The sequence below is a fragment of the Cavia porcellus genome, unplaced genomic scaffold (genome assembly GCF_034190915.1).
Source record: "Cavia porcellus strain 051 isolate PalLab524CR breed Dunkin Hartley unplaced genomic scaffold, mCavPor4.1 scaffold_6, whole genome shotgun sequence".
In the NCBI taxonomy this organism is placed as follows: Eukaryota; Metazoa; Chordata; class Mammalia; order Rodentia; family Caviidae; genus Cavia; species Cavia porcellus.
In genome coordinates, this window is record NW_026947489.1 from 76,679,553 (window position 1) to 76,702,943 (window position 23,391).

Here is a 23,391-nt window from a genome sequence, read left to right on the forward strand (position 1 = left end):
CCATCTCCTTTTTATTTTTTGAGACAGGGTCTCACTGTGGTAGTCTAAACTGGCCTTAAACTCACTACATGAGGGCTGGAGATTTGGCTCAGTGGTGTAAGCATCTGCCTGGCAAGTGTAAGGTGAGTTTGATTCCTGGTACCAAAAAAAAAACCAACCTCACTACATAGCCCAGGCTGGCTTCGAATTTGCAACAATCCTGCCTCAGCCTTCGGAGTACAGACATGGAATTATAAGACTGCACCACCACACCTGGCTCTCTTTTATGCCTTTTAAGGATGTTTTATAATCTCCTATGAAACTATTATAGTTTTGTTTCTAATTTCAATGTTGTGTTTTCTAGTTAACTGGTAATATTGTGAACATGAATGTTTCTTTTGATCTTACATCTACCAGTCTTAATGAATTGTCCCATCATTTCTGTAACTGTGGCCATAATAACAGAAATCCTTATTTTGTTTCTGACTTTAATAGCACCCTTTTAAAGTTGTTTTTTTGTTTGTTTGTTTTATTTTTGTCTTTTTGAGACAGGGTGTTGCTATTCAGTTCAGGCTGGCCTTGGGCTCACTTTGTAGCCCAGGCTGGTCTCAAATTTACACATGACTCTCTTGTCTCAGCCTTCAAGTGCTGGGATTACTACCACACCAGGCTTAAAAGTGCATTTTAGATTTGATATTTGCCATAGGTTTCTCTTTCTTTGGGTTTGGTTTGGGTTGGGTTTGTTTGTTTGTTTGTTTGTTTGTTTGTTTGAGACAGGATCTCACTACACAGTTTAGGCTGCCCTGGAGTTCACTTTAAAGCCCAGGCTGATTTTGAATTTACAACAATCCTTCTGCCTCAGCCTCCCAAGTGCTGGGATTCAGGTATGAGCCACCACACCCAGCTGGTTTGGGTTTTTTGAGGGAACAGGATCTCACAATGTAGTCCAGGCTGGCCTAGCAATGCTCCTGCCTCACCTTTATAAGTGCTGAAATTATAAGCATGTAGCACCTTTCCTGGCCTGCCATGGATTTCTGGTAAACATCTTTTATTAGATAAATGGGGTTCTCTTCTACTCCTAGTGTGCAGAGGTTGGTTTTTTTTTTTTTTTTTTTTTTTTGTAGTTCTTCATACTGCTCTGCATCCACATTGAATGCTGCTAACCACATTGAACATTTGAAACAGACTGGAACCCTGTGGAAATATAATATAATCCAATTTGCCATTTTAAACTAGGCATAGTTTAAAATCCCATACGTGTAATTCCAGCCCTTGGGAGGCTGAGGCAAGAGGGTCTCCACAAGCTTGAAACCAGTTTAGGCTGCACAGTGAATTTAAGGCCGGTCTGAACTACATAATGAGACCCTGTTTCAAACAAAACAGAAGTGTGCGTTCAGTGGCATGAACTGCATTCACATCATTATTCAACAATCACCATTGTCCACCTCTGGAATTTTTTATCATTCCAAAGAGAATTCTTCACCCATTTAGCTGTAACTCTCTATTCCCCTCACTTCCTGATGCCTGATTATTTTTGTTCTGCTTTCTGTTTCTATGAATTTCACTAGCCTAAGTACCTCATATAAGTGGAATCATTTAGTATCTGTCCTTTTGTGTCTGGCTTTTCTCCTTTTAACATGTTTCCGAGATTGCCCCCTGTTGCAGCATATGTGAGAGTTTTATTACTACGCACACATTTTGTTTCTCAGCCTACTCATAGACACTTTTGTCTTCATTGTTTGGATGTGTGAATAATGCTGCTGTGAATATTGATGTATCAGTATCTGCTTTGGCTCTTCTGGATATGTCCCTAAAAGTAGAATTGCTGAATTATGTTGTAATTCTACATTTAATTTTGTGAGGAACCATCGAGTTCTTTTTGCAGAAGTTATTATTTTACATTTCTAATAGCAGTGTACAAGTGTTAAATTTTTCCACATTTTCACCAAAGCTCATTGTATGTGTGTAATCCTGTTCACCCTAATGAAGTAATATATCATTGCGGCTTTGATTTGCACTTTTCCTAATGACTACAGATACGAGTATAGGGGCCAGGGATATAAGCACAGTACCTGCCTGGCAAGCAGGAGATCGTAAGTTTGATTTACAGTACCCCCCCCAAAAAAAAAGATATTGAATATATTCTTATACACGTACTGGCTATTTGCCTATTTTCATCAAATAAATATTCTTTCTTGTCCTCTGTCCCATTATTGTACTTTGTCTTGGTTTGTTTTTTTTGTTTGTTTGTTTGTTTTTGCCTTTTTCCCCCCTTTTTTGTGGTACTGGAGATTGAACCCAAGGAAAACTGAACTACATCTGCAACTGTCTTAATAACTTTCTCAGTGCTAGGACAAAGTATCTGACACAAATTAAAAGATGAAAGATATATTTTAGCTCATAGAGAGATTTCAGTCCATAGTTAGCTGGTTCCAAGGCAGGGAGGCATGACAGAGAAGAAATATTCCATGGCATAGCAGACAGAAAGCAGCAAGCTTCCTTCTTCTTTCCCTTTTTATTCCATACAGGCTATAAATCTATTGGTTGGTGCCACCAACGCCCAGTATGGGTCTTCCCTCTTCAGTAAATCCATCATCTACACCCAGAATTACGCTAAACCAAATAATCCAGTGTCACACACACTCATGATCCAATGTACAAAACCAGGTTTCAGTCACCTCCCCAAAGCCCCACCTATTAGCACATGAAGTTTTAGAAGAATATCTAGATATAAGCCATAACACTAGCCCTTTTTATTTTGAGAAAGGGTCTTTCTGAGTTGCTTAGACTAACCTTGAATTTGAGATCAAGGAAAGAACTGGAAATAATGTTAGGGCTAAAGGATGTGAGACTGCTAAAGAAATTAGCACCTTTAAAAGGAAACCAAATACTTTGTATAGGAACAAGAAGAAAGATGCCTTGAGGACATCTCAGGAGTCAATAAGACCCTACCCATTGTAGGCTCTAGAATACAAAAGTATCAACGGTTCTTTTGTTTTGTTTTGTTTTGTTTCCTTTTTTAGAAAAGAGTTCTGGGATTCCCTGCTTGAAAAACAGAATGGATTTCCTAGGATTCATTTCATCATGCCCAGCCATACAGGCACTTAAAGTCTACTACAGCCTTGTTCAAAGGTTTCCTGGCTATTGCTCCTACTCACAGTGAACCTTGGCATTATCCACATCAGACAGATTTACTGGCATGCAGAATTTGGGAATTGTGGAGTCAGGAAAGCTTCTGCCCAGATTTCAAAGGGAGGGTTGACAGGACAGACAAGGTCTCCCTGAGAGGGTAGTACATTAAGTGAGGGAAAGAAGCCCAGGATGTGGTGAATATATCAGGAATATGGAAGAGTTGCTGAAAAAGCTATAGGCTGTCAGAACCACCTGAAGAATAAAGGCATGTGTGTTCCAACCAGCAACACTGCAGGCGAGGAGCCACCATCCAAGCCCTTTGGAACTGACATTATTCTACTGTGTTCTCTAGATGCCAGATACGGGACTACAGGACTTAACAACCCTCTTGAGTTTAAGTCCTGCTTTGGTCTGATTCTTTTTCTGTTCCCCTATTTTTCCCTTTTAGAATGGGAATATTTACCCTGTGCTATAGTGCTTTGGAATTAGATAACTTTTCAATTTTTTTTTTTTTTTTGTCTTTTTCGTTTTTATCGGTACCAGGGATCAAACTCACAACTGCCTGCTTGCAAGGCAGGCGCTTATGCCGCTGAGCTAAATCCCCAGCCACAACTTTTCAATTTTTACAGAAGTTTACAGGGTTCAGAATTTTCCTTGAGTCTCAGAAGGAGACTTTTGAACTTTTCAAAAATAGAGCTGTTGAGACTTTCAGGATGGGATTATTGGAATTCCAGTTATAAGTAAAATAGTTGTATTATGTTGCATGAAATTATGAACTTGCTATTATCTTTATTTGGAGATTGTGTGGTATTAGAGGAGATTTGCTTGGATGTGAAGCTAACAAAGGGTGGATTGTGATCTTTAATCCTGATGTGTCAACTTCATTGCATTTAAAAATGTGCAACAACAAAAAAAGAAATGCATAACAGATTATTAAAGTTTTGGGGGGTTTTTGTTTGTTTTGTTTTTTGTCTTTTTGAGACAGGGTCTTGCTATGCAGTTCAGGCCGGCCTTGAGCTGACTTTAGCCCAGGCTGGTCTCAAACTCGCAGCAATCCTCCAAGTACTGAGATTACAGGCGTGTATCACCTTGCCTGGCAGATTATTAAAGCATGCTCCTGGGTGTGTCTGAGTGGTGGATCATAGTGATAGGACCTCAGGTACTATTATATATGTGGTCCCTTGACTATTCCTCTCCGGCCCTCTTCTGCTCTGCTTCCCCACTGTGGTGAACTGAGCAGCACTGCTCCACTATACCCTTCTGCTTTGGAGCCTGACAGCCATGTACTGAATCTCCTGAAAAATGAGCTAAACTAAATCTTTTCTCCTTCAAATTGTGGATGCTGAATATTATGTCCAGCAGTAGTAAGGCTGACTAATACACTTGCCCTCCCCATAACCATTCTTTATCAGCTTCTCATGAAAAGAAACTGGAATGTGTCTTATGCTTCAGAAAGTGGCTACCCCAGCAGCAAACCAGCTCCCTAAAAATAATTTTTCTACCTTTCGACCCCAAATGTACACCCCACCCTTATTCCTACCCCTTTCCTTATGTAAAGATAAATTCTTCATCATAACTTCTGGTTTTCCCACACTACAGTTGATCTGTAGAAGCCTGTGCTAACCACTTGGGTGTTCAGGTGTCAAAATTTAAAAATATCCCAACTGTTCCACCCATACTCCTAGCTCTGCTCTCTCTCCTAGGTTTTGCTAGAATGATACTCCTTTTGGATTTCAGAGTGTGCAGTCTGCCTTGGGTGGAGTCTTGAGCTGTTCTCAGGAGTGCTGGTAATGTCTGGCCTTGGGTGCTGCCAAAGGCAGAAAACTGGCCTCTTCTCAGTTTAAAGCACATATTTGGATTGTTGGACCAGTGTTAGATAGAGGGTGGGGTGAGCAAATACCACTCTCTTCCTACTGTGTTTTCAGGAAATGATTATTAAGCACCCATAAGTGCAAACAAAGTGGAAAGAATGGAGTGCCCTCACATAAAGACAGCAGATGAACACAATCTTCCTTTGCATGCTCTATGCCTTCCCCTGCCCCTTCCACCCTTATTTCTTATTGTTTTGCTCTGCTTAATTTTGGTGCTAGTTTTCAGAGCAGAGAACCTTTGTTACATTATTTCTATACTATCCTGAAGAACTCACCCATAGACTGCTGAACAAGAGCTGAACTTTCTCTGTGGGTTCCACTTCCCTATCTGCTCTCCTTCCAAGAAGAATGTGGGTAGGGGAATAGAGGTGGGAGCGATGGCCAGGGCCAAGATTCAGTCTTTCAGAGTGTGGGGTTTCAGAACTGGTAGTAAAATTGTTTGTAGCCAGTTGTCAGTTGAAGGAATCTCATGTCATCAACTCAACTTCACTTGTTCCTTCCATCTGCCTCTTTCCCTTGCACAGCCTTCTGCCTGGTATCTTTATGAAATTCAAACTATATGACTCTTAAGAGTATTATCTGGAGTTTCCTAAAATGCAAGATTTTGCTGTCCACTACACAGTTCCACAGGGTCTGTTCCTTCCCTTGCAGCAGCTGTTCACCACTGATTGAGGTGGCGACTGATCCTGTGTGTGTGGTCAGAGTCAGTGATGAGCCTCCCACCCAGGCCTGGGGAAACCCTCTGCCAGTGTGGTTCATGTGGCAGCAGCTAAACATGCCACAGATGCTCATACCTTCAGGGCTATGGTATAACAGCCAGCTTTATGTGGTGGCATTGTTTGGTGTTGGTTGACTTGACTTCTCTGTCCCCACCCTGTGTGTTTAAGGGAATCTGGCCATTGCCCACTTGGGAAGAAGCTGGCATTTGCAGAAACTGGCTTCCTGCCAGTTGTGTAGAAGCCAGGAACACCTTCCATCTCTACTTCCTAACTCTGTGGCAAAGAAGGCCTGTCTGCCTCCTGCTGTGGAGTTTCAGGTTGCCTAGGATAAGGATGAGGCTATCTGCCAGGTTATCTTCCCAGATAAACATTTATTGTTTACCGAATGAGTTTCAGCTGCTCTGGCTGGTCACATTGGTGAAGTCCTCTAGTTTCTTAAGCTTTAAGCCAGTATGGGAAGCTGTTATCCAGACACAAAACTACTGGAGGCCAAGAGGCTGTAAGCGACTGACTGCTTCTGACTCAGCTTCACCATTCCCCCTCCTTGCCCACTGCCAGAGGCAACTGTATATCTCTTGTTCTGTCCAGACCCCCGGGTGTTGAAACTGCCTCTGTATTTTCAGCATTTCTTGCCTTTTAGAATTTGGAGATTTATATAAAAGCCAATAATACTATGAAATGGACAGCTAAAGACTTGTTTTAGGAAGCAAAGCCAGCATTTTGACACTTCTTTCCTTTATCATGGTTGGGGGAGCAGGTAGTGACATAACTGATTTTCCAACATTTTCTTTTGTAGCAAAGTTAAAAGAATTTTAGAGCCTGGCATGGTGGTGCATGCCTGTAATCCTAGTACTTGGGAGATTGAGGCAGGAGGATCATGAGTTTAAATCCAGTCTGGTCTGCATAGGGAGCTCAAGGCCAGTCTACACTACAAAGCAAGACCCTGTCTCAAAAAACAACAAAATGAAACAAAGCAAAAAAGAATTTTATAGTGAGCTCATTTATACCTAACATACATTTTCTGTTGTTTAATTACATTTTCCTTATCATATTATTCTTCCCCTCTCCATTTATGCATCAGTCCCTTTTTGTTTTCTAGATTTTTGTCATTAGTGTATTTTTTCTTAATCCTTCGGTATACATTTTAGAGCATTTGGTATTTTTTTTTCTCTTGAGGTAAAACTTACATCCAATGTAATGCATAGATCTTATCTGTGGCTTTGCTAATTTTTAATAAATGAATGTACCTGTCTAACATAGAATCCTAGCAAAATAGCTGTCATTCCACTCCCAGAGAAAACCTCTGTTCTGACTTTTTTCCATTGTAGATTAGATTTGCCTGTTTCAGAACTGTATAAATGAAATCATACAGTACATTTACATATTTTTAAGACAGGATCTTGCTATGAAGTTTGGGCTGACCTTGAACTCATAGCAGTCTTCCTGCCTCAGTCTCCCTGGATGCTAGATTTACAGGTGTGAGCCATCACAGCTGGGTCGATTTTTTTAAACTGGGAATCAAACTCAGGATCTCATACTTGCCAGGCAGGCACCGTGCCACTGAGTTATATCCTTGGTCCCTGGATTTTTTCTTTTTTTTTTTTTTCCAGATTGAGTCTCATTAATTTGCTCAGGCTGGCTTTCAGTTAGTAATCCTCCCACTTTACTTGAATAACTGAAATTTCAGATACGCACTGCTGCGCCTGACCAGTATGTGTACTTGAGTAAGGCTTCTTTCAGTTAGCATTGTCTTTTTGCAGTTCTTTCATGTTGTTAAATGTTCCAATAGTTTGTTCATTTTTACTGTTGAGTAGTATTCCATTTTACGAATATGTCACAGTTTATCAATTCTCTACTAATGGATTCTAGGCTTTTTCCAGTTTTGGTCTTGATAGGATTCGTTCCAAAAGATGAGAAGTATAAAACAAAAAGCGGCCTTTATTCTGAGAATATGGAGAGAGATGACCGGCACCCCCCTCCTCTGGCGTCCGGGGATCTCTCTGGCAGACACATGGCGTAGGAGTCTGTAAGTAGCCTCGGTTTGGGATGGAACCTAAGGAGGGCATTAGGGATGCACAGGTAGTCCATTGGTCCTATGTTTGGCGCCATAGGTAAATTTCCAGGGGCAGGAAGATGGCATCACAGGTAAATTCCTAGGGGCGGGGGAGATAGGGGCTTCCTGCTTCCTGTTGAGGCTTTCCTGGCTACAGTGTCCTGTCTGGGCCAAAACCCTTTCAGGGCTATTCTGAATAAAGTTGTTGTAAATGGTTAACAAAAATTTTTGTAAACATAGGTCTTTTCTTGAAAAACTTTCTAGATTTGGAATTACAGAGTCATAGGGTAGATGTACTTTTTTTTTTTTTTTTTTTTTTTTTTTTTGTACCAAACTCCTAACCTTGCGCTTGCCAGGCAGGCGCTTACACCACTGAGCTAAGCCCCGGCCCTACATGTACATTCTTTGTTAGAGGCTGCTAGACAGTTTCCCAAAGCTGATTGTTCTGTATTTCATTTTAGTAGTCTATTTGCCCCAAGTCTTCATTCCAGTGAGTACCTGATGATGTATCATTTTAGTTTTAATTTGCTCTTCCTTGAAGTTGTAATTTTTATGTATTATTATTTTACATATTTCCTTTGTGAAGAATGTGTTCAGATCTTTTGCTCATTTTTACTTTTTCTTTTCTTTCTTCTTTTTTTCTTATCGTGCTAAGGATCTAACCCAAGACTTCGTGCATATAGGGCAAGCATACTTCTACTGAGTTACACTCCCAGCCCTGTTTTTGTTTGTTTGTTTGTTTTGTTACTGGGGATCAAACTCAACCATAGCTTGCAGGGTAGGCGCTTAATGCCTCTGAGCTAAATTCCTGATACTCCCAGCCCTTTTTATTTTTGGTTAAATTTTTTTTTAATTGGTACTGGGGATTAAACTCGCTTGAGCCTGCTTGCAAGGCAGGTGCTTATGCCACTGAGCTAAATCCCCAGCCCCGAGCCCTTTTTATTTTGAGATATGATCCCAGCAAATTGGCCAGGCTAATCTCAAACTTGTGATTCTCCTGCCTCAGTCTCCCATATAGTGGGGATTGTAAGTATGTGTTACCACATTGTCTTCCCTGTTTTCTTTGTGTCGTCGGCTTTCTTATTATTCATTTTTTTATGTATCCTGTCAGTATTTTTGCAGAGGTGTTTTATAATTATTTCAGTCTATTGTTTACTTGTTCATTTTCATAGCAATTTTTTTTTTTTTAATTTACTTTGTCTTTGAGACAGGGTCTCACTATGCAGTTCAGGCTGGCCTTGAGTTCATTTTGTAGCCTAGGCTGATCTCCAAACTCTCAATAATCCTCCTGCCTCAGCCGCCTGAGTGCTGAGATGATAGGTGTATGTCACCATACCTGTTAGCCTTTTAATGAGCAACACTTTAAAATATCAAATTTATTAGTTTTTTTGTTGTTTGTTTTGGTTATTACTGTGTGAAAGCTAAAAGCCCTATGTCATGCAGATATTCTACTTGATTTTCCTCTAAAAGCTAAAAGTTGGGTTGGGGATTTAGCTCAGCGGCATAAGTGGCAAGTGCACAATCGTGAGTTCAATCTCTAGTACCAAAAAATAAAATAAAATAAAAGCTAAAAGTTTTGGGGCCGAGGATATAGCTCAGCAGCAAAAGCCCCTGTCTGCCAAACACAAGGTCCGAAGTTCAGTCCCCCTTCCCAAAAAGAAAACTAAAAGTGTTTTTATTTTTAAGGTTATAATTCATTTTGAATTAATTTTGTATGTGGTATAAGGTAAGGATTAAGTCACATTTCCTTCAAATAGATAGCCAGTTATAGTAGCACCATTTGTTGAAAAAGTATTCCTTAATTCTATTGGATTGCTTTAATATTTTTGTCAACATCAGATGAGCATTTATTTTTTTTTATTTTAAAAAATTTATTGAAAACAGAAATTCAAAGTCTTTACTTTTAGGACTGTCAACAGATCCCCTATGGGTACACTCAAAATGTCCCCCTCCCCACTAAATGCTACCCACTTTCCCCCATTACTGAGTCCCGTCACATTATTACTATCCAGCAACTATGTGGAAGCGTGTGGAATGCACGTGTAGTTTGCTCCCAAGAGAGGTTACAAGTTTTGTGCCCCTTGTCACAATGATCAGATGAGCATTTAAAAAGAGTACTTCTATACTCTTTGTTAATTTATTTAAACAGTTCTTATGGCAAACTGGAGTTTTAATTGGGAATAAGTTTAATTCATCAGCAGTTTAGAAAGAATTAACATCTTAACAGTATTCTCCCAGTTTTTAGCTTTCCTTGTTTTTTATTTTTTATTTTGTTTTGTTTTGTTTTGATTTGGTTTGTTCTGTTTTGTTTTGTAGTACTGGAAATTGAACCCAGGGCTTTTGCACTGAGCTATCTCCCTGACCCTCTTGTTTACTCATTCATTAATTTAAAATTTTGAGATAGGGTTTTACTAAGTTCCCCAGGCAGGATTTAAACTTGCAGTCCTTTTGCCTCCATCTCCCAAAGTGCTATAATTAATTACATGCACTGTTGTACCCAGCTAGCTTTTGTTTTTTGTTTTGTTCTGTTTTAGTACCAGGAATCAAACTCTTGACTTTGTGCTTTCCAGGCAGGCACTGTGCCACAGAGCTACATTCCCAGTCCATAGCTTTTGTTTTACATGGGTCCTTTATTTTATAGCTTTTATCATTATAGGTCTTACAGGTTGTTTTTAATTAAGGTTATTCTTAGTTTTTATGCCATTGTAAATTGAATTCTAAATTTTATTTATCAATCTTTTGCTGGTAGAATATGAAAGTATAGTTGACTTTTGTGTAATAGTGTATTCATCAACCCTTAATTAGTTTTTACTAGAGCTTATTGAAGTAATTTGTTGATTCCTTTAGACTTTTTGTTAAATGATCATGTCATGTACATAGACAACTTTCTTTTCTAATTTTATGCTTTCAATTTCTTTTTCTTTATTAAAATTTATTTTTCTTCCCTTTTTCATGCCTTGTGGTTTGCTTTGGTTTGGTTTGGTTTGGTTTGGTTGCTTCTAGTTTTGAAGTGCTAGGAATCAAATCCAGAGATTTGATTGAATCAGGCAAGCACTCTACCACCAAGAAAGAGTTCAGTATTTCACTATTAAGTATAGTATGAATTATAGATGTTTTGTTTTATTTTTGAGACAGGGTTTTGCTCCGTAATTTAGGCTGGCCTTGAACTCACTAGGAAACCCAGGCTGGATTTGAACTCACCATCTTTTATGCCTCAGCCTCCTTGAATGCTGTGATTACAGTTGCACGCTTTTTTAAAAAATCATGAGTGAATTCTTAATTTTGTTACATGCTTTTTTCTACATCTGTTGAAATGAACATGTGAGTTTTTATTTTGTTAATATAATGAATTATACTGAAGTTTTAAAAATAATTTAGACCTTTTTTTAGAACCATTTGAATTTTACATAAAAATTGAGCAGAGCTGAACACAGTAGAGCCGGCCTGTAATGTCCAGCACTCCATTGGCTGAGGCAATAGTCCCAGTGAGGTGAGAGGATCACTTGATCTCAGAGTTCAAGACCAGCCTGAGTAACATAACAAGAGCATCTGAAAAAGAAAAAGGGAAAATTAATTACCCAAAAATAACCGTACCTTTATTTATCCGACCAACAATGAATAAGAGTTCCAACTGGGGTTATAGCTTAATATAGCTCAACAGTACAGCACCTGCCTGGCAAGCGGAAGGGCATAAGTTCAATTCCCAGTACAAAAAAATAAAAAGAATTCCTGATGTTCTACATCCTTGTCAACATTTGTTGGTATCTGTAGTCTGGATGTTAGCCATTTAATTGATGTGTAATAGTATTTCATTCCTTTGCAGTTCCCTATGACTTAAGGTGTTCAACATCATTTTATATCCTTGTTTGCCATTCACATGTGAAATTTGATAAGGTGTCTAGATTTTACCTTTTGCGTGTGTGTTGCTGGGGACTGAAACCAGGGCAGTGTGCATGTTAAACATGTTCTCTACCGCAGTGATTCACTCATAGTCTTAGCATTTTTTAACTGGACTGCTTGTTTTCTTATTACTAAATTTTAAGAGCTGCCAATAAATGTATCAGTGTTAATTTTACTCAAATAAACTCTATTTGATGGAATAGGTTTTTCAGTGTTTTGGTTATTTTGACCTCATCAAATGACAAAGGAACTGAGTTGGATTATCTTCCTTTTCCTAAAATACTTTGTATAGTTCTTCCACAGAGGTTTGGTAGGATTTACTGATTAGACCACCTTGACCAAGAGTTTCCATAGTAGGGCTAAACCCATATCACTAAATTGACTGGGCTAATTTTTAACTTTTGGTCCTTTTGCTGATGTCAACCTCAGATAGCTGGGATTAAAGGTGTGTGAAACTACTCCACCTTTTGCAGGAATTTTTTGATAATTCAGTTGATTTAAAATGCATATATATTGGATGTGGTAGCTCATGTCTGTAATCCCAGCACTAGAGAGACTGATGCAGGAGGATTATTTTGAGTATGAGAGCAGAGTTTTGAGAGCCTGGCCTACAAAAGTGAGCTCTAGGCCAGCCTGAACTGCATGATGAGATCCTGTCTCCAAAAGGCCAAAAACAAACAAATATAAACTGGGTGTGGTGGCACATGCCTGTAATTTGAGCCCTCAGAAGGTTGAGACAGGAGGATCCCTGCAAATTGGAGGCCAGCCTGGGCAACATAGTGAGTTCAGACCAGGCTAAATTAAAAAGGAAGATCCTGTCTCTAAAAAAAAAAAATCTTTATCCATGAATTTGATTAACTCATAGTTTTCAAAAAAATTTTTCTATTTCTTCTAAGCTGTCAGTTTATAGGCATAAAGTGATTCATAATATTTCCTTACTATAATCTTTTAAAGATTATTTCTTTTAGTTGGATGTCATGGCACGCCTGTAATCCACGTATTCAGGATACTGGGGTAGGAGGATCACTATGAGTTTGAGGCCAGCCTGGACTACGTGAGCAAACTACGTCAACCTCCACTGCCTCCACTGTCTCAAAAAAAATTTTTTTCTGCTATTTTTATTTTTATTTTGAATTTTCCTATTTCTAGTTTTAGTAGGGGTAGAAAGGGTACTAGGGATTGAAATCAGAAAACATTAAACTAGATTCTAGCCCTTTTTAAAATTTTACTATATTTGAGACAGTCTTGCTAACTTGCCTGTGCTGGCCTTGTGATTAATCTGCCTCAGCCTCTGGTTTATGCTACCACATTCAGTTTGTTTCTAGCTTTTTAAGCTGAGGATCTTAGGTCATTGTTTTTTTGGCTTTTCTGATACGGATACACATCAAGCTGCAGATTTTCCTCTAAGCTTCTTCTTTAGCTGCACCCTATACATTTTGATATATTATGTTTAATTTCATTCAGTTCTAAATATTCCTAATTTTTTAACATTTTCTTTGGCATGTCGATCATTTAAGCAGTGTGTTAATTTTCAAGAATTTAGATCATGCTGGCCTACATGAACTTACAGCAGGCCTCCTGCCTCAGCCTCCTGAGTACAGGCATGTACTGGCCCCTTTCCTTTAATTCTCAGTTTTAGCTTTGTGTATTTTGGAACTCAGTTGTTGGTCATAAATGTATTATTGTTATATTTTGTGAATCTCTAATAATACCTTATCTTGAAATTTTATCTGATATAACTGATTTAGCCATGTTTGTTCTTTTCATCTATCTTTTCCCATCCATTTGCTTTTAAGTATTCTCTATCTTTATATGTAAAGCATGTCTTTTTTGAAAACATATAGTGGAATTTTGCTTTTTAATATAGATAAGAATTCTCTTTTTAATTGAAATATTTAGTTTATTAACATTTAATATAATTATAGTATTTTTCTTTCTATTTGTCCCTTCTGATTTTAGTATCTCTCTCCTTTTCTGGCTTCTTTTAGATCATTTGAATTTCTTTAGTCCTATTTTATTTATTGCATTCATTCTTTTTTGTTGTTCTGTTCTGTTCTGTTCTGTTCTGTTTCAGACAGGGTCTTGCCGTATAGTTCAGGCTGGACTCAAACTTGTGGTAATCCTCCTGCCTCAGTCTCCCAAATGCTGAGACTACAGGTGTGTACTACTACAACTTGATATTTATTGCATTCTTAACTGTATCTGTTTGCCATTTTTTTCCTGGTTACTTTGTAGATAAATCCTTCACTTTTCAGCTTGAGGGTTACTGCAGTACTTCACATGAAATGTAGAAGAGACCTTTTAGTCTTATATTTCTTTTTCTTCCCAGAAGATTTTATTGGTACATTTTAGATACACATAATAATCACATTCATCATAGAGAATTTGTACAATACGTGACATAACTTGATTCTTTTTTTTTCCCTCATTCTTACATCCTCCTTTCAACCCCTTTTCCTTTCCTTATTCATAAAAGCTTTGTTTCCATTTTTTCCTTCTGGGTTTGTTTGTTTGTTTGTTTGTTTCACCTTTTCTTGCTTTCCTCCTACTTCTTCTCTTGTTCCCTCCCTATTTGAACATTTTCTTCCTACTTTGTAATATCTAATACATATTTTGGTCCTTATTTACATTTTTGGTTTCTTACACCAGAGAAACAATTGTGGTGTTTTCACATGTACATCCAATTTTTTTCATGTAAGAGTATAGACTCAAGTTGCATCCATTTATATATGAATGTCTCAAACTTAGCCTTCTTTATGCAGGGTAATACTGTATTGTATAAAAAAAACCACATCTTTATCCATTCTCTAATTGATATGTAGTCCTGTATTTCCACTTACCCATTGCATTGTCCTTTATTACTATAATTTTTACATGGTATAGATACTATAATATGAAATACAATTACAGTTGTACTATATATGTTATAAACACGTAATAGTTTTTTTGCTTCAAAGATATGCAAATTTTATTCACACCAATGGAATATTTTGAAAAATATTAAAGACCTATGCTGGTAAAGGTACTGATTTGGGGATTTGGGTATGTGTGCACATGTGTGTGTATTTGAGAGGCATATGGTATAATATGCACAACATTAAATTGACCTTTCTTTTCATTATTTTGTTTGTATAATATTTATCCAGATGCTGCATTTCTTTGCAAAGAGCCAATTATCTAGATATTTTTATTTTTCTCTGGCTTAAAGAAATTTTAACACTTCCTCTTCAGCAGATTTGCTCTCAACATATTGTCTTTCTATTCTTTTACCAGAAAATATCTTTATTGTGCTTTGTTCTTAAAGGGTGTTTCCTTGGATATAGAAAATTCTCAGTAAATAGGTCTCTTAAGTAGCTTACCCTCTTGTTTTTGATAAAACATTGGTCCTCATTGAAATTATTGTTCCCTGTATGATGTCATTCTTCTCTAGCTACTATCATGATTTTCTCCATATCTTTGGCTTTTAGTGATTTGGCTATGATATGTTTTAGGTTTTTTTGTTTTTGTTTTTGTTTTTTAATCGGTACCGCAGATTGAACTCATGACCATGCACTTGCAAAGCAGGTGCTTATGCCGCTGAGCTAAATCCCCAGCCTGGCTCTGATGTTTTGGCATGATTTTCTTTGCACTATACTGATTTTAAGTCTAGCTATGTTCTTGAATTTATAATTTGTTTTTCACTACATTTGAAGAGTTTTCAATATTCCTACTGACATTTTTTTCTACTCCAGTCTTTTTGTCTTCTTCTTAAACCCCATTATACATATGTTGGACCACTTGCTATTGTCCCTCAAAATTTGAGGCTTTATTAATCTCCTTTTTATGCAATTCTGAGGATCAAACTCAGGACCTCACGCATGGGAGGCAAATGTTCTTACCTCTTAGCTACATCCCCGCCCTATCAACTTTTTTGTTTCTTCTTTGTTCTTCAGATTAGATGATTTCTGTTATTTCAGATTTACTCACAGTCTGTCCATTTTCTTTTAAGCCTATCTAATGAAATTTTTTTTTTAGGTATGGTTTCCTTAGTTCTTGAATTTCCAGGTGATACCTTTTTTCCCTAGTTTGTGTCTCTACTGCAATTTCCTCATTTATTTGAATCATATATTTATTTCTTTGAACAAGGTTCATTAATTATCTTACTGTTAACTCCAATATTTGGGTCATTCAGAAGTTAAACTATGTCCCTATTTTTTTTTTTTAGAACATACCACATATTGCAGGTTTTTATATATTGACCAATTTTGAATTTTATTCTGCAATTGTGAGAGTTATGTTGTGGAGGCTATTGATTCTGTTTCATTCCTCCAAAGAAAGTTGATGCATTTATTTCAGCTGGCAGTTCAGTTTGTTAGACTCAACTATTAGGTCAAACATTTGTTCTGTTTGTATAATTTTTACATTTAATCTGTGCCTGCACAATTCATAAGTCAGTCAGAAGTTTGGGCATTGTTTTTTTTTTTTTTTTTTTTTAACTTTTTATCAGTACCGGGGACGAACTCAGGACCGCCTGCTTGCAAGGCAGGTGCTTATGCCACTGAGCTCAATCCCCAGCCCCAGAAGTTTGGGTATTGTTAATGAACAGAATGTGAGTCTCCTTTTCCCCAGCCAAATCCTCTCGGAATTTCCTAGCTTGCTTTCTAGTAACTGTAATTATGGTGAAATCTGTCCTTTGTTTTCTCAAGCTAAAAGGACTATGAGTTTTCCAACAGAAATTTAGCTGTTCTGTATGGACTCGGTCAGCTTTAGTTTATCCTCCACCTAAAAGTTAGAGGGTCACTACAGATCTAACTCTTGCAGCTTCTTCTGAAAGTCAAGACTGCTCATGAATCGACCTAAGTTGGCTCACTCTTTTGTACCTTTAGATAGTTTGTTCTTGTGATTTTGCTCAGTGTTCATCTTTGTTTATATGCAGGTAATCTGGAGTAGTAGGTACATATTATTAGAAGTGAGGACCAGGGATGGTGGCGCACACCTGTAATTCCAGCACTCGGGAGGCTGAGGCAAGAGGATTGCTGCAAGTTCAAGACCAGCCCAAACTGTGTAGTCAAACCCTGTCTCAAAAAAAAACCAGTAAATAAATAATTAAATAAGAGGAAGTGAAACTCCTTCATTGACCAATAGAAATTTGAGCACATTTATATTAGTGCTATTTCTGTCACTAAATTATGAGATCTCTGCTTTCTGAACTTGTGACACATACCTTTAAATATCCTTAGGTTGTCAACTCAAACTGTGTATGGGAGGATGTGTTGAGAATTGTACCCAGGGCCTCACATAAGATATGCAAGCATTTTATCATTGAGCTGTAATCCCAGTCCCAGTTCACCTTTACCCTAACCTAATTCTTACCCTAATGCTAATTTTTTAGACTGTTAAATCTACTTTTGATTCTTTTTAGCTTTAATTTTTTTTTTTTTTTTTTTTTTGGTCTTGCTCCTTTTTATCAGTACCGAGGATCGAACTCACGACTGCCTGCTTGCAAGGCAGGCGTTTATGCCACTGAGCTAAATCCCCAGCCCCTAGCTTAAATTTTTAATAGCCAGATTAACACTGTAAATGTGTTGTACAGTGAACAAAATTTATAGGGAGCAAGTTGATATTGCATCTTAGGTTTAAAAATAAAGTGAGTCTTTAAAGTAAATGAGGATTCACACTATAGCTAATGAACTAATTTTAAAAATGTTTTTAAAAAGAATTCTGGGGCATGACATAAACTTAATGGTAGAGTACTTGCCCACCATACTCAAGGCCCCACATTTAGTTGAAAGAGAGATGCAGGGTTGAGGGGGTGGTGTTCCAGTAAAAGGTGACTTCTCAAGCTAGACATGGTGGTGCATGCCTTTAATCCCAAAACTCAGGAGGCCGAGGCATTAAGATTGCTATAAATTTAGTGTCTTACACAGTAAGACACTATCTCAAAAAACAACAGCAGCAGCAAAAAATACTTCTCAGGCACCTGTCTCCCAGACTGTGAACTGAATCCAGGGCTTTCACACTGAGCTACTTTCCTCCTCAGTATACTATTTTTTAAAGTTATTGTTATACAGATTAATGGGTTTCCTTTGGCAGATTTTTGCATGAATATAGTATACTTTGTTTAGCTCTTCATTATTCCCCACTCCGCACCCCACCCCAGAGGTTCCCTACATTTACATTTTAGAAATGGCAATTTCAGTATGTATACTGTAGTTTGCTTATATCCATCCTCCCATTACCCACCTTTATACCCCTGCCCCTCCCTCTTAATTTTCTTTCTGTTGTTGAATTGTAGTCTTAGTGAGGTGGCACACTCCATAATCTCAGCACTTGAGAGGCTGAGACAAGAGGAGTACAACAGATTTGAGGCCAGCCTGGACTACATCGTGAGTTCAAGGCAGCCAGGTCTACATAGTGAGATTCTGTCTCAAAAAAATAAATAAAGGAAAAAAATAGTAATCTCTCATCAACTTTCTTGTCATCTTTTTTTTAGATTTCACATATTAGGGAAGACATGAGATATTTGTCTTCTGACTGGCTTAATTTGCTCAAGATGACAATAGTTTCCAGAGCTATGTATTTTTTTATAAGTGACAGAATTTTGTTCTTTCTTATAGCCAAATAATACACTACTGTGTATATGTGCTGCATCATCTTTATTCATTCAACTGTTGATAGGCTTTTAGGTTGTTTCCATGTCTTCACCATCATGTATTGTGCCACAGTAAACATGGGTATGCAGATATCCTCTAGTATGCTGACTTTAATTGCTTTGGATATATATCAAGGAGTAGTATATAGCTGGATCAAATGGTAGCTCTAGTTTTTTTTTGAGACGGGGTCTTGCTATGCAGTTCAGGCTTGCCTTGAGCTCACTTGTAGCCCAGGCTGGTCTCGAACTCGCAATGATCCTCCTGCCTCAGCCTCCCGAGTGCTGGGATTACAGGCGTGAGCCACCATGCCCGGCTAATTTTCATTTTTTGGAGAACCTCCATACTGATTTCCTAGTGACTATACTAATTTACATTCCGACCAGCAGTATAAAAACCCCCTACCACATATCCTCACCAGCACTTTTTTTTGAGACTGTAGTTATAATGATTTAATTTAATAATTACAAAATGTGTGTATATGCAAATGTCACATGGCATCCCTAAATATGTATGATTTTGTGTCAATTAAAAATCTAAATAAAGGTGACTAGCATTTCTAGTAAAGTACAATTTATATAGTTGCTACAGTTGCAGAATAGGTTTGCACTTAATATTTCTTAGTTAACTTTATTGGTACATTTTAGATATTCATAATGGTCACATTCATCACAGGGAATTTGTACTTGTACATAATATATCTTGAGTCTTCCTTTTTCCTCCAATCCCTTTTCCTCCCTTCAAGTAGTCCTTCTCACTAGAATAAGGTAAAATCTCAGTGTTGGTTTGTATTTCCTTCAACCCTTTCTTACTTGTTATTTTTGAGACAGGATTCGGTTAAGTCGCTTATGTTGTTGTCCAGGTTGGGCTTAAGCTTCCCATCCTCCTGCCCTGTCTGTAATGATGGGATTGTAGGTCTGGATGACCGTACCCTGCTTTTTCAGTCACATTTGAATATCTTCTTAGTGAATCACCTTGCCATGTTCCTTGCCTTGTTTTTTGGTTTGATTCAGTTTCAACAATGTTACGAATCACAACTGACCTACATCTTCAGTCCAACTAGCTTTCATTGGAAAAACCTCTCCTCTTCTTCCTTCTTCCTTTGTCCTTCCCCCTCTCTGTCTCGAAAAATAAATTTTTTGAAAGATTGAACTTAGTTCAGTGTGAAGGCCCTGAGTTCAATCCCCAGTACTACAAAAACCAAAACAAAACAGTGTCAGCCAATGGTAAATGCTAAGAAAAACCCCAGTAAAAGGAGAGTGTGTATCTGGATCAAAGTGAGTGTGCATTTGTGCAAATAATCTGTGAAATAATTGATAAGACTGACCACTGAATAAGGATCTGATGAAAGTTAGAGGGTGAGTGCTGCAGTCCAATGGCATGAATTATTTGAAGAATAAGTAGGCTAGTTTGCCTAGAGAGAAATAAGTGATGAGTGATAGATGATGTCAGAAAGGAAATAACCTTGGGCAGGGCTTTGATTTTTGTCAGTTCAGTTTAATTTTTTCCTGAGTGACAGGAACCAGAATCTCTAATTTACATCCTAGCGCGGGGGGGGGGGGGTTATTTTGTCTTTTTGAGATGGGGTCTTACTATGCAGTTCAGGCTGGACTTCAGCTCAGTTTGTAGCCCAGGCTGGTCTCAAATTTGCAACGATCCTCCTGCCTCAGCCTCCCAAGTGCTGGGATTACAGATGTGCCACCACACCCAGCTTATTCCACTTGACCTTTTAAAACATCATTCTAGGGCCGAGTATGGTGGTGTACACCTGTAATCCTAGCACTCAGGAGGCTAAGGCAGGAAGATTACCTTGAATTTGAGGCCAGCCTGAACTGCATGACAAGATCCCATCTCAAAAAGAAACCCCCCCCCCGCCCCAATCACTCTAACATAGTGTTGGGACTGTTTTAAATGGGAGACAAATGTGGACATGAAAATACAGCTATAATAAGTACCTGGCTGGCAAGGTAAGGTCATGAGTTCAATTACCAGTACCAAAAAGTGTGTGTGTGTGTGTGTGTGTGTGTGTGTGTGTGTGTGTGTGTAGCTATGGTACTGTGGAAATGGTTTTAGAGTGCTAGAGATTGAATCTGGGACCTCTTGCATAATACTAGGTAGATTCTCCACCATTGAGCTACACCTCAGACTAGTTGTTTTAGTGCTTCTGTTAGGTTTTTAGTCAGAATTAAGATATATTGGGCCAGGAATATTTCAGTGGCATAAGCACCTGCCTGGCAAATGCAAGATCCTGAGTTTGATTCCTGCTACACCCCCCCAATCACCACTGCTGTGCAATCGCCTCAGATTTAAGATATATCATAAATACATGTAATAAACAACTACCAATAGCATAATGTTTGACATAGGTATATAGTGCCAGAATCTTGATGTGGTATTAAGCAAGATGTAATAGTCTCTTACTTTCTGCAAGAAACAGAAAATCCCAAGGTGAAGTAATTTAAGATTGATTTTCCTCTCAAACACCCAGACTTTCTGGTTTGGCCCATTTTGGTATACTTTCCTACGTTATTGCTCTGCTGTAGATAGCTTTGAGATCTGAGATGGCTTTTGGAATGCCAGCCATAAAGTCTGTACAATAGCCTGTGGGGAAAAAAAACAAAGAATGTAATTGTTACTAAGAAAAAAAAGGCAAGGCATTGTGGAACACACCTGTAATTCCATCCTTTACTAAACTGAGGCAGGAAGACTGCAAGTTTGAGGCCAGTCTGGGCTATACAGTGCATTCACAGTCTGTCTGGCCCACATAGCAAGACCTTATTTCAAAAAAAATTTTTTCCAGTATGACTATTTAATCTTTATACTTGAACCAGTGTAGCCAGACATGGTGGGAGGCAGGGTAAGGCACAAGTTCAAGGCCAATCTGGGGAGTTTAATGAGAAGTCTCTCAAAAAAAATTCAACAAGCTTGAGGTGCAGCTCAGTAATAAAAGGGTCTGAATTTAATCCTCAGTGCTAACCCCTCATATTAATGTTTTTTTTTTTTTCTTTTTGAGACAAGGTCTTGCTATGCAGTTCAGACTGGCCTTCAGCTCACTTTGTGACCCAGGCTGGTTTTGAATTTGCAAGGATCTGCTTGCCTCAGCCTCCTGAGTGCTGGGATTGCAGGCATGCACCACCATTTAAGGATCCTTTTAAGGACCTTTTGACACTTTGCAGTTTCCCTACCTCTTCCCCACATCATTTATTTGTTGAAGCTACTTTGTATTTTTTTGGTTTTTAACAATCTTCTTGATTGTTTACTAATACCTTGTTTTGCCTAGATATATATTTAAGAAAAAAAATTTTTTGTCCAAAAGAAAAAAGTACACTAAATATGTTACCTTTTTAAATCTTTATCTGAGCTTGTTTTCTTTTACTTTAGGAGTTGATGATTACTAGCATTGGTGCAAAAATGTCTGAAACCAGTATATTTGTATGTGATGTTTGTTAAAAATGCTTATAGGGTTCTGCTGTGTTTTGTTTTGTTTTCACTGTTCTTTGTGATTAAAGTTTTTTTGTTTTTGTTTTTTGTGGTTCCTGGGAATTGAACTCAGGACCTTATGCTTGCCAGGCAGGTGCTGTGTCACTGAGCTATATCCCCGGTCACTTTTCTTCTTTTTCATCCTTATCAATTTTTTTCATTAAAAAAAAAAAATCCTTGGTTTTTTTGGTTTTTTTTTTTTTTTCTCATTTAAAAAAAAATATTGCTCATTTTCTGTTTTTTTCCTTGTAGTGTTATGGATCATCGCTTGTAAAGAGTAAGGTTCTGCATCTACACTTTTGGGCTTTTCCCTATTATTTTCATCTTTTTGTTGTTCTTGTTGTTTGGTTTGGTTTGGTTTTTGGTGATTTTGAGGGGAGTAGGTTTCACTATGAAATTCAGGCTGGCCTTAAACTCACTCTGTAGCCCAGTCTGAACTCACAGTGATCCTTCTGCCTCAGCCTCCAGAGTGCTGGGATTACATGTATGTACCACCATGCCTGGTATTCATCTCGACTTTGCTATTCTGTTACAGAAGAGGCTTCAGCAAGTTACCTGTTTCACTAATCCAGTTTTCTCTTCTGTTTAACTGCTGCTTGTTGCATTCCCCATAGTTTTTTGTGATTGTTTTACTCTGTATGACAGTCTAATCTAGGTGAAATTCAGTTACTCTCATTTTTTACTCCATAATATGTGCTACTCTTTATATTTAAGCTCATTGATTTTATTTCTTGCTTATTTGCTTGCTTGCTTGCTTGCTTGCCTGCAACAGAATTTGCTGTGTTGCCCACGTTGGCCTCAAACTCCTGGTTTCAAATGATCCTCTTTTCTCAGCCTTTCAAGTTGCTAGGACTATAAGCCCATATACCATCATGCACAGAGTGTTCCTTTGGTTTTTATGTATAGTTACATTCATGCTGCTGCTGCCCGGATGAAGATAAAAAATTTCTGAACCTAATCTGGCTTCTTTATGCCCCATCTTGACAATACTCTCCACTATACAAGTAACTATTGTTCCAGTCTCATTCAGTATTACTTAATTGTGTTTTTGAACTGTGTATGAATGGAATCAGAGAATCTTTTCCCTCTCTCAATCTCTCTCTCTCTCTCTCTCTCTCTCTCTCTCTCTCTCTCTCTCTCTCAGACAGGGTCTTGTTATGCAGTTTAGGCTGAACTTAAGCTCACTTTGTAGCCTTAGACAGGTCTGGTACTTGAAACAGTCCTCCTGCCTCAGCCTCCTGCATGCAGGGATTACAGACATGTGCCACCATGCCTGGTATTTTTAACATGTATCTGAGTTCTTTTGTTCAACACACTGTAGGAGATTCATCCATGTTGTTGCATATAAAAGTAGTAGTTCATTCCTTATTGCTATGCAATATTTTGTTTTGTTTATCATGAGTAGACCACTTTTTTCTCCTGTTGACAAATGTGTTTTAGCAGTTTAGGTTATTATGAACGGAATGCCATAAACATTTGCATGTTTGTGTTTTGGTGGGCATATTGTCTTATCCTTATGATCTATACCAAGGAATGAGACTGTTAGATTATATTTAACCCTACTAGATATTGCCAAAAAGCTTTTCAGAGTGGTTATTCTGCTACCCATCCCTGCCTCTAATATATAG

At 38.0% G+C, this 23,391-nt stretch overlaps 1 protein-coding gene across 6 annotated transcripts in view; it reads left to right on the forward strand.

Moving 5' to 3' along the window:
* Positions 1–23,391, forward strand: part of Smg6 (SMG6 nonsense mediated mRNA decay factor) — a 217,887-nt gene that overhangs the window by 150,291 nt on the left and 44,205 nt on the right. The window contains exon 15 of one of the 6 annotated variants that reach the window (XM_063249642.1): positions 28–232. The exons of the other annotated variants lie outside the window; for them this stretch is intronic. Coding sequence (XP_063105712.1) covers positions 28–48 — 21 coding nt within the window. The 3' untranslated portion in view covers positions 49–232. Of the gene's footprint in view, positions 1–27; positions 233–23,391 lie in introns of those variants that run through there. 6 annotated transcript variants of the gene reach the window in all.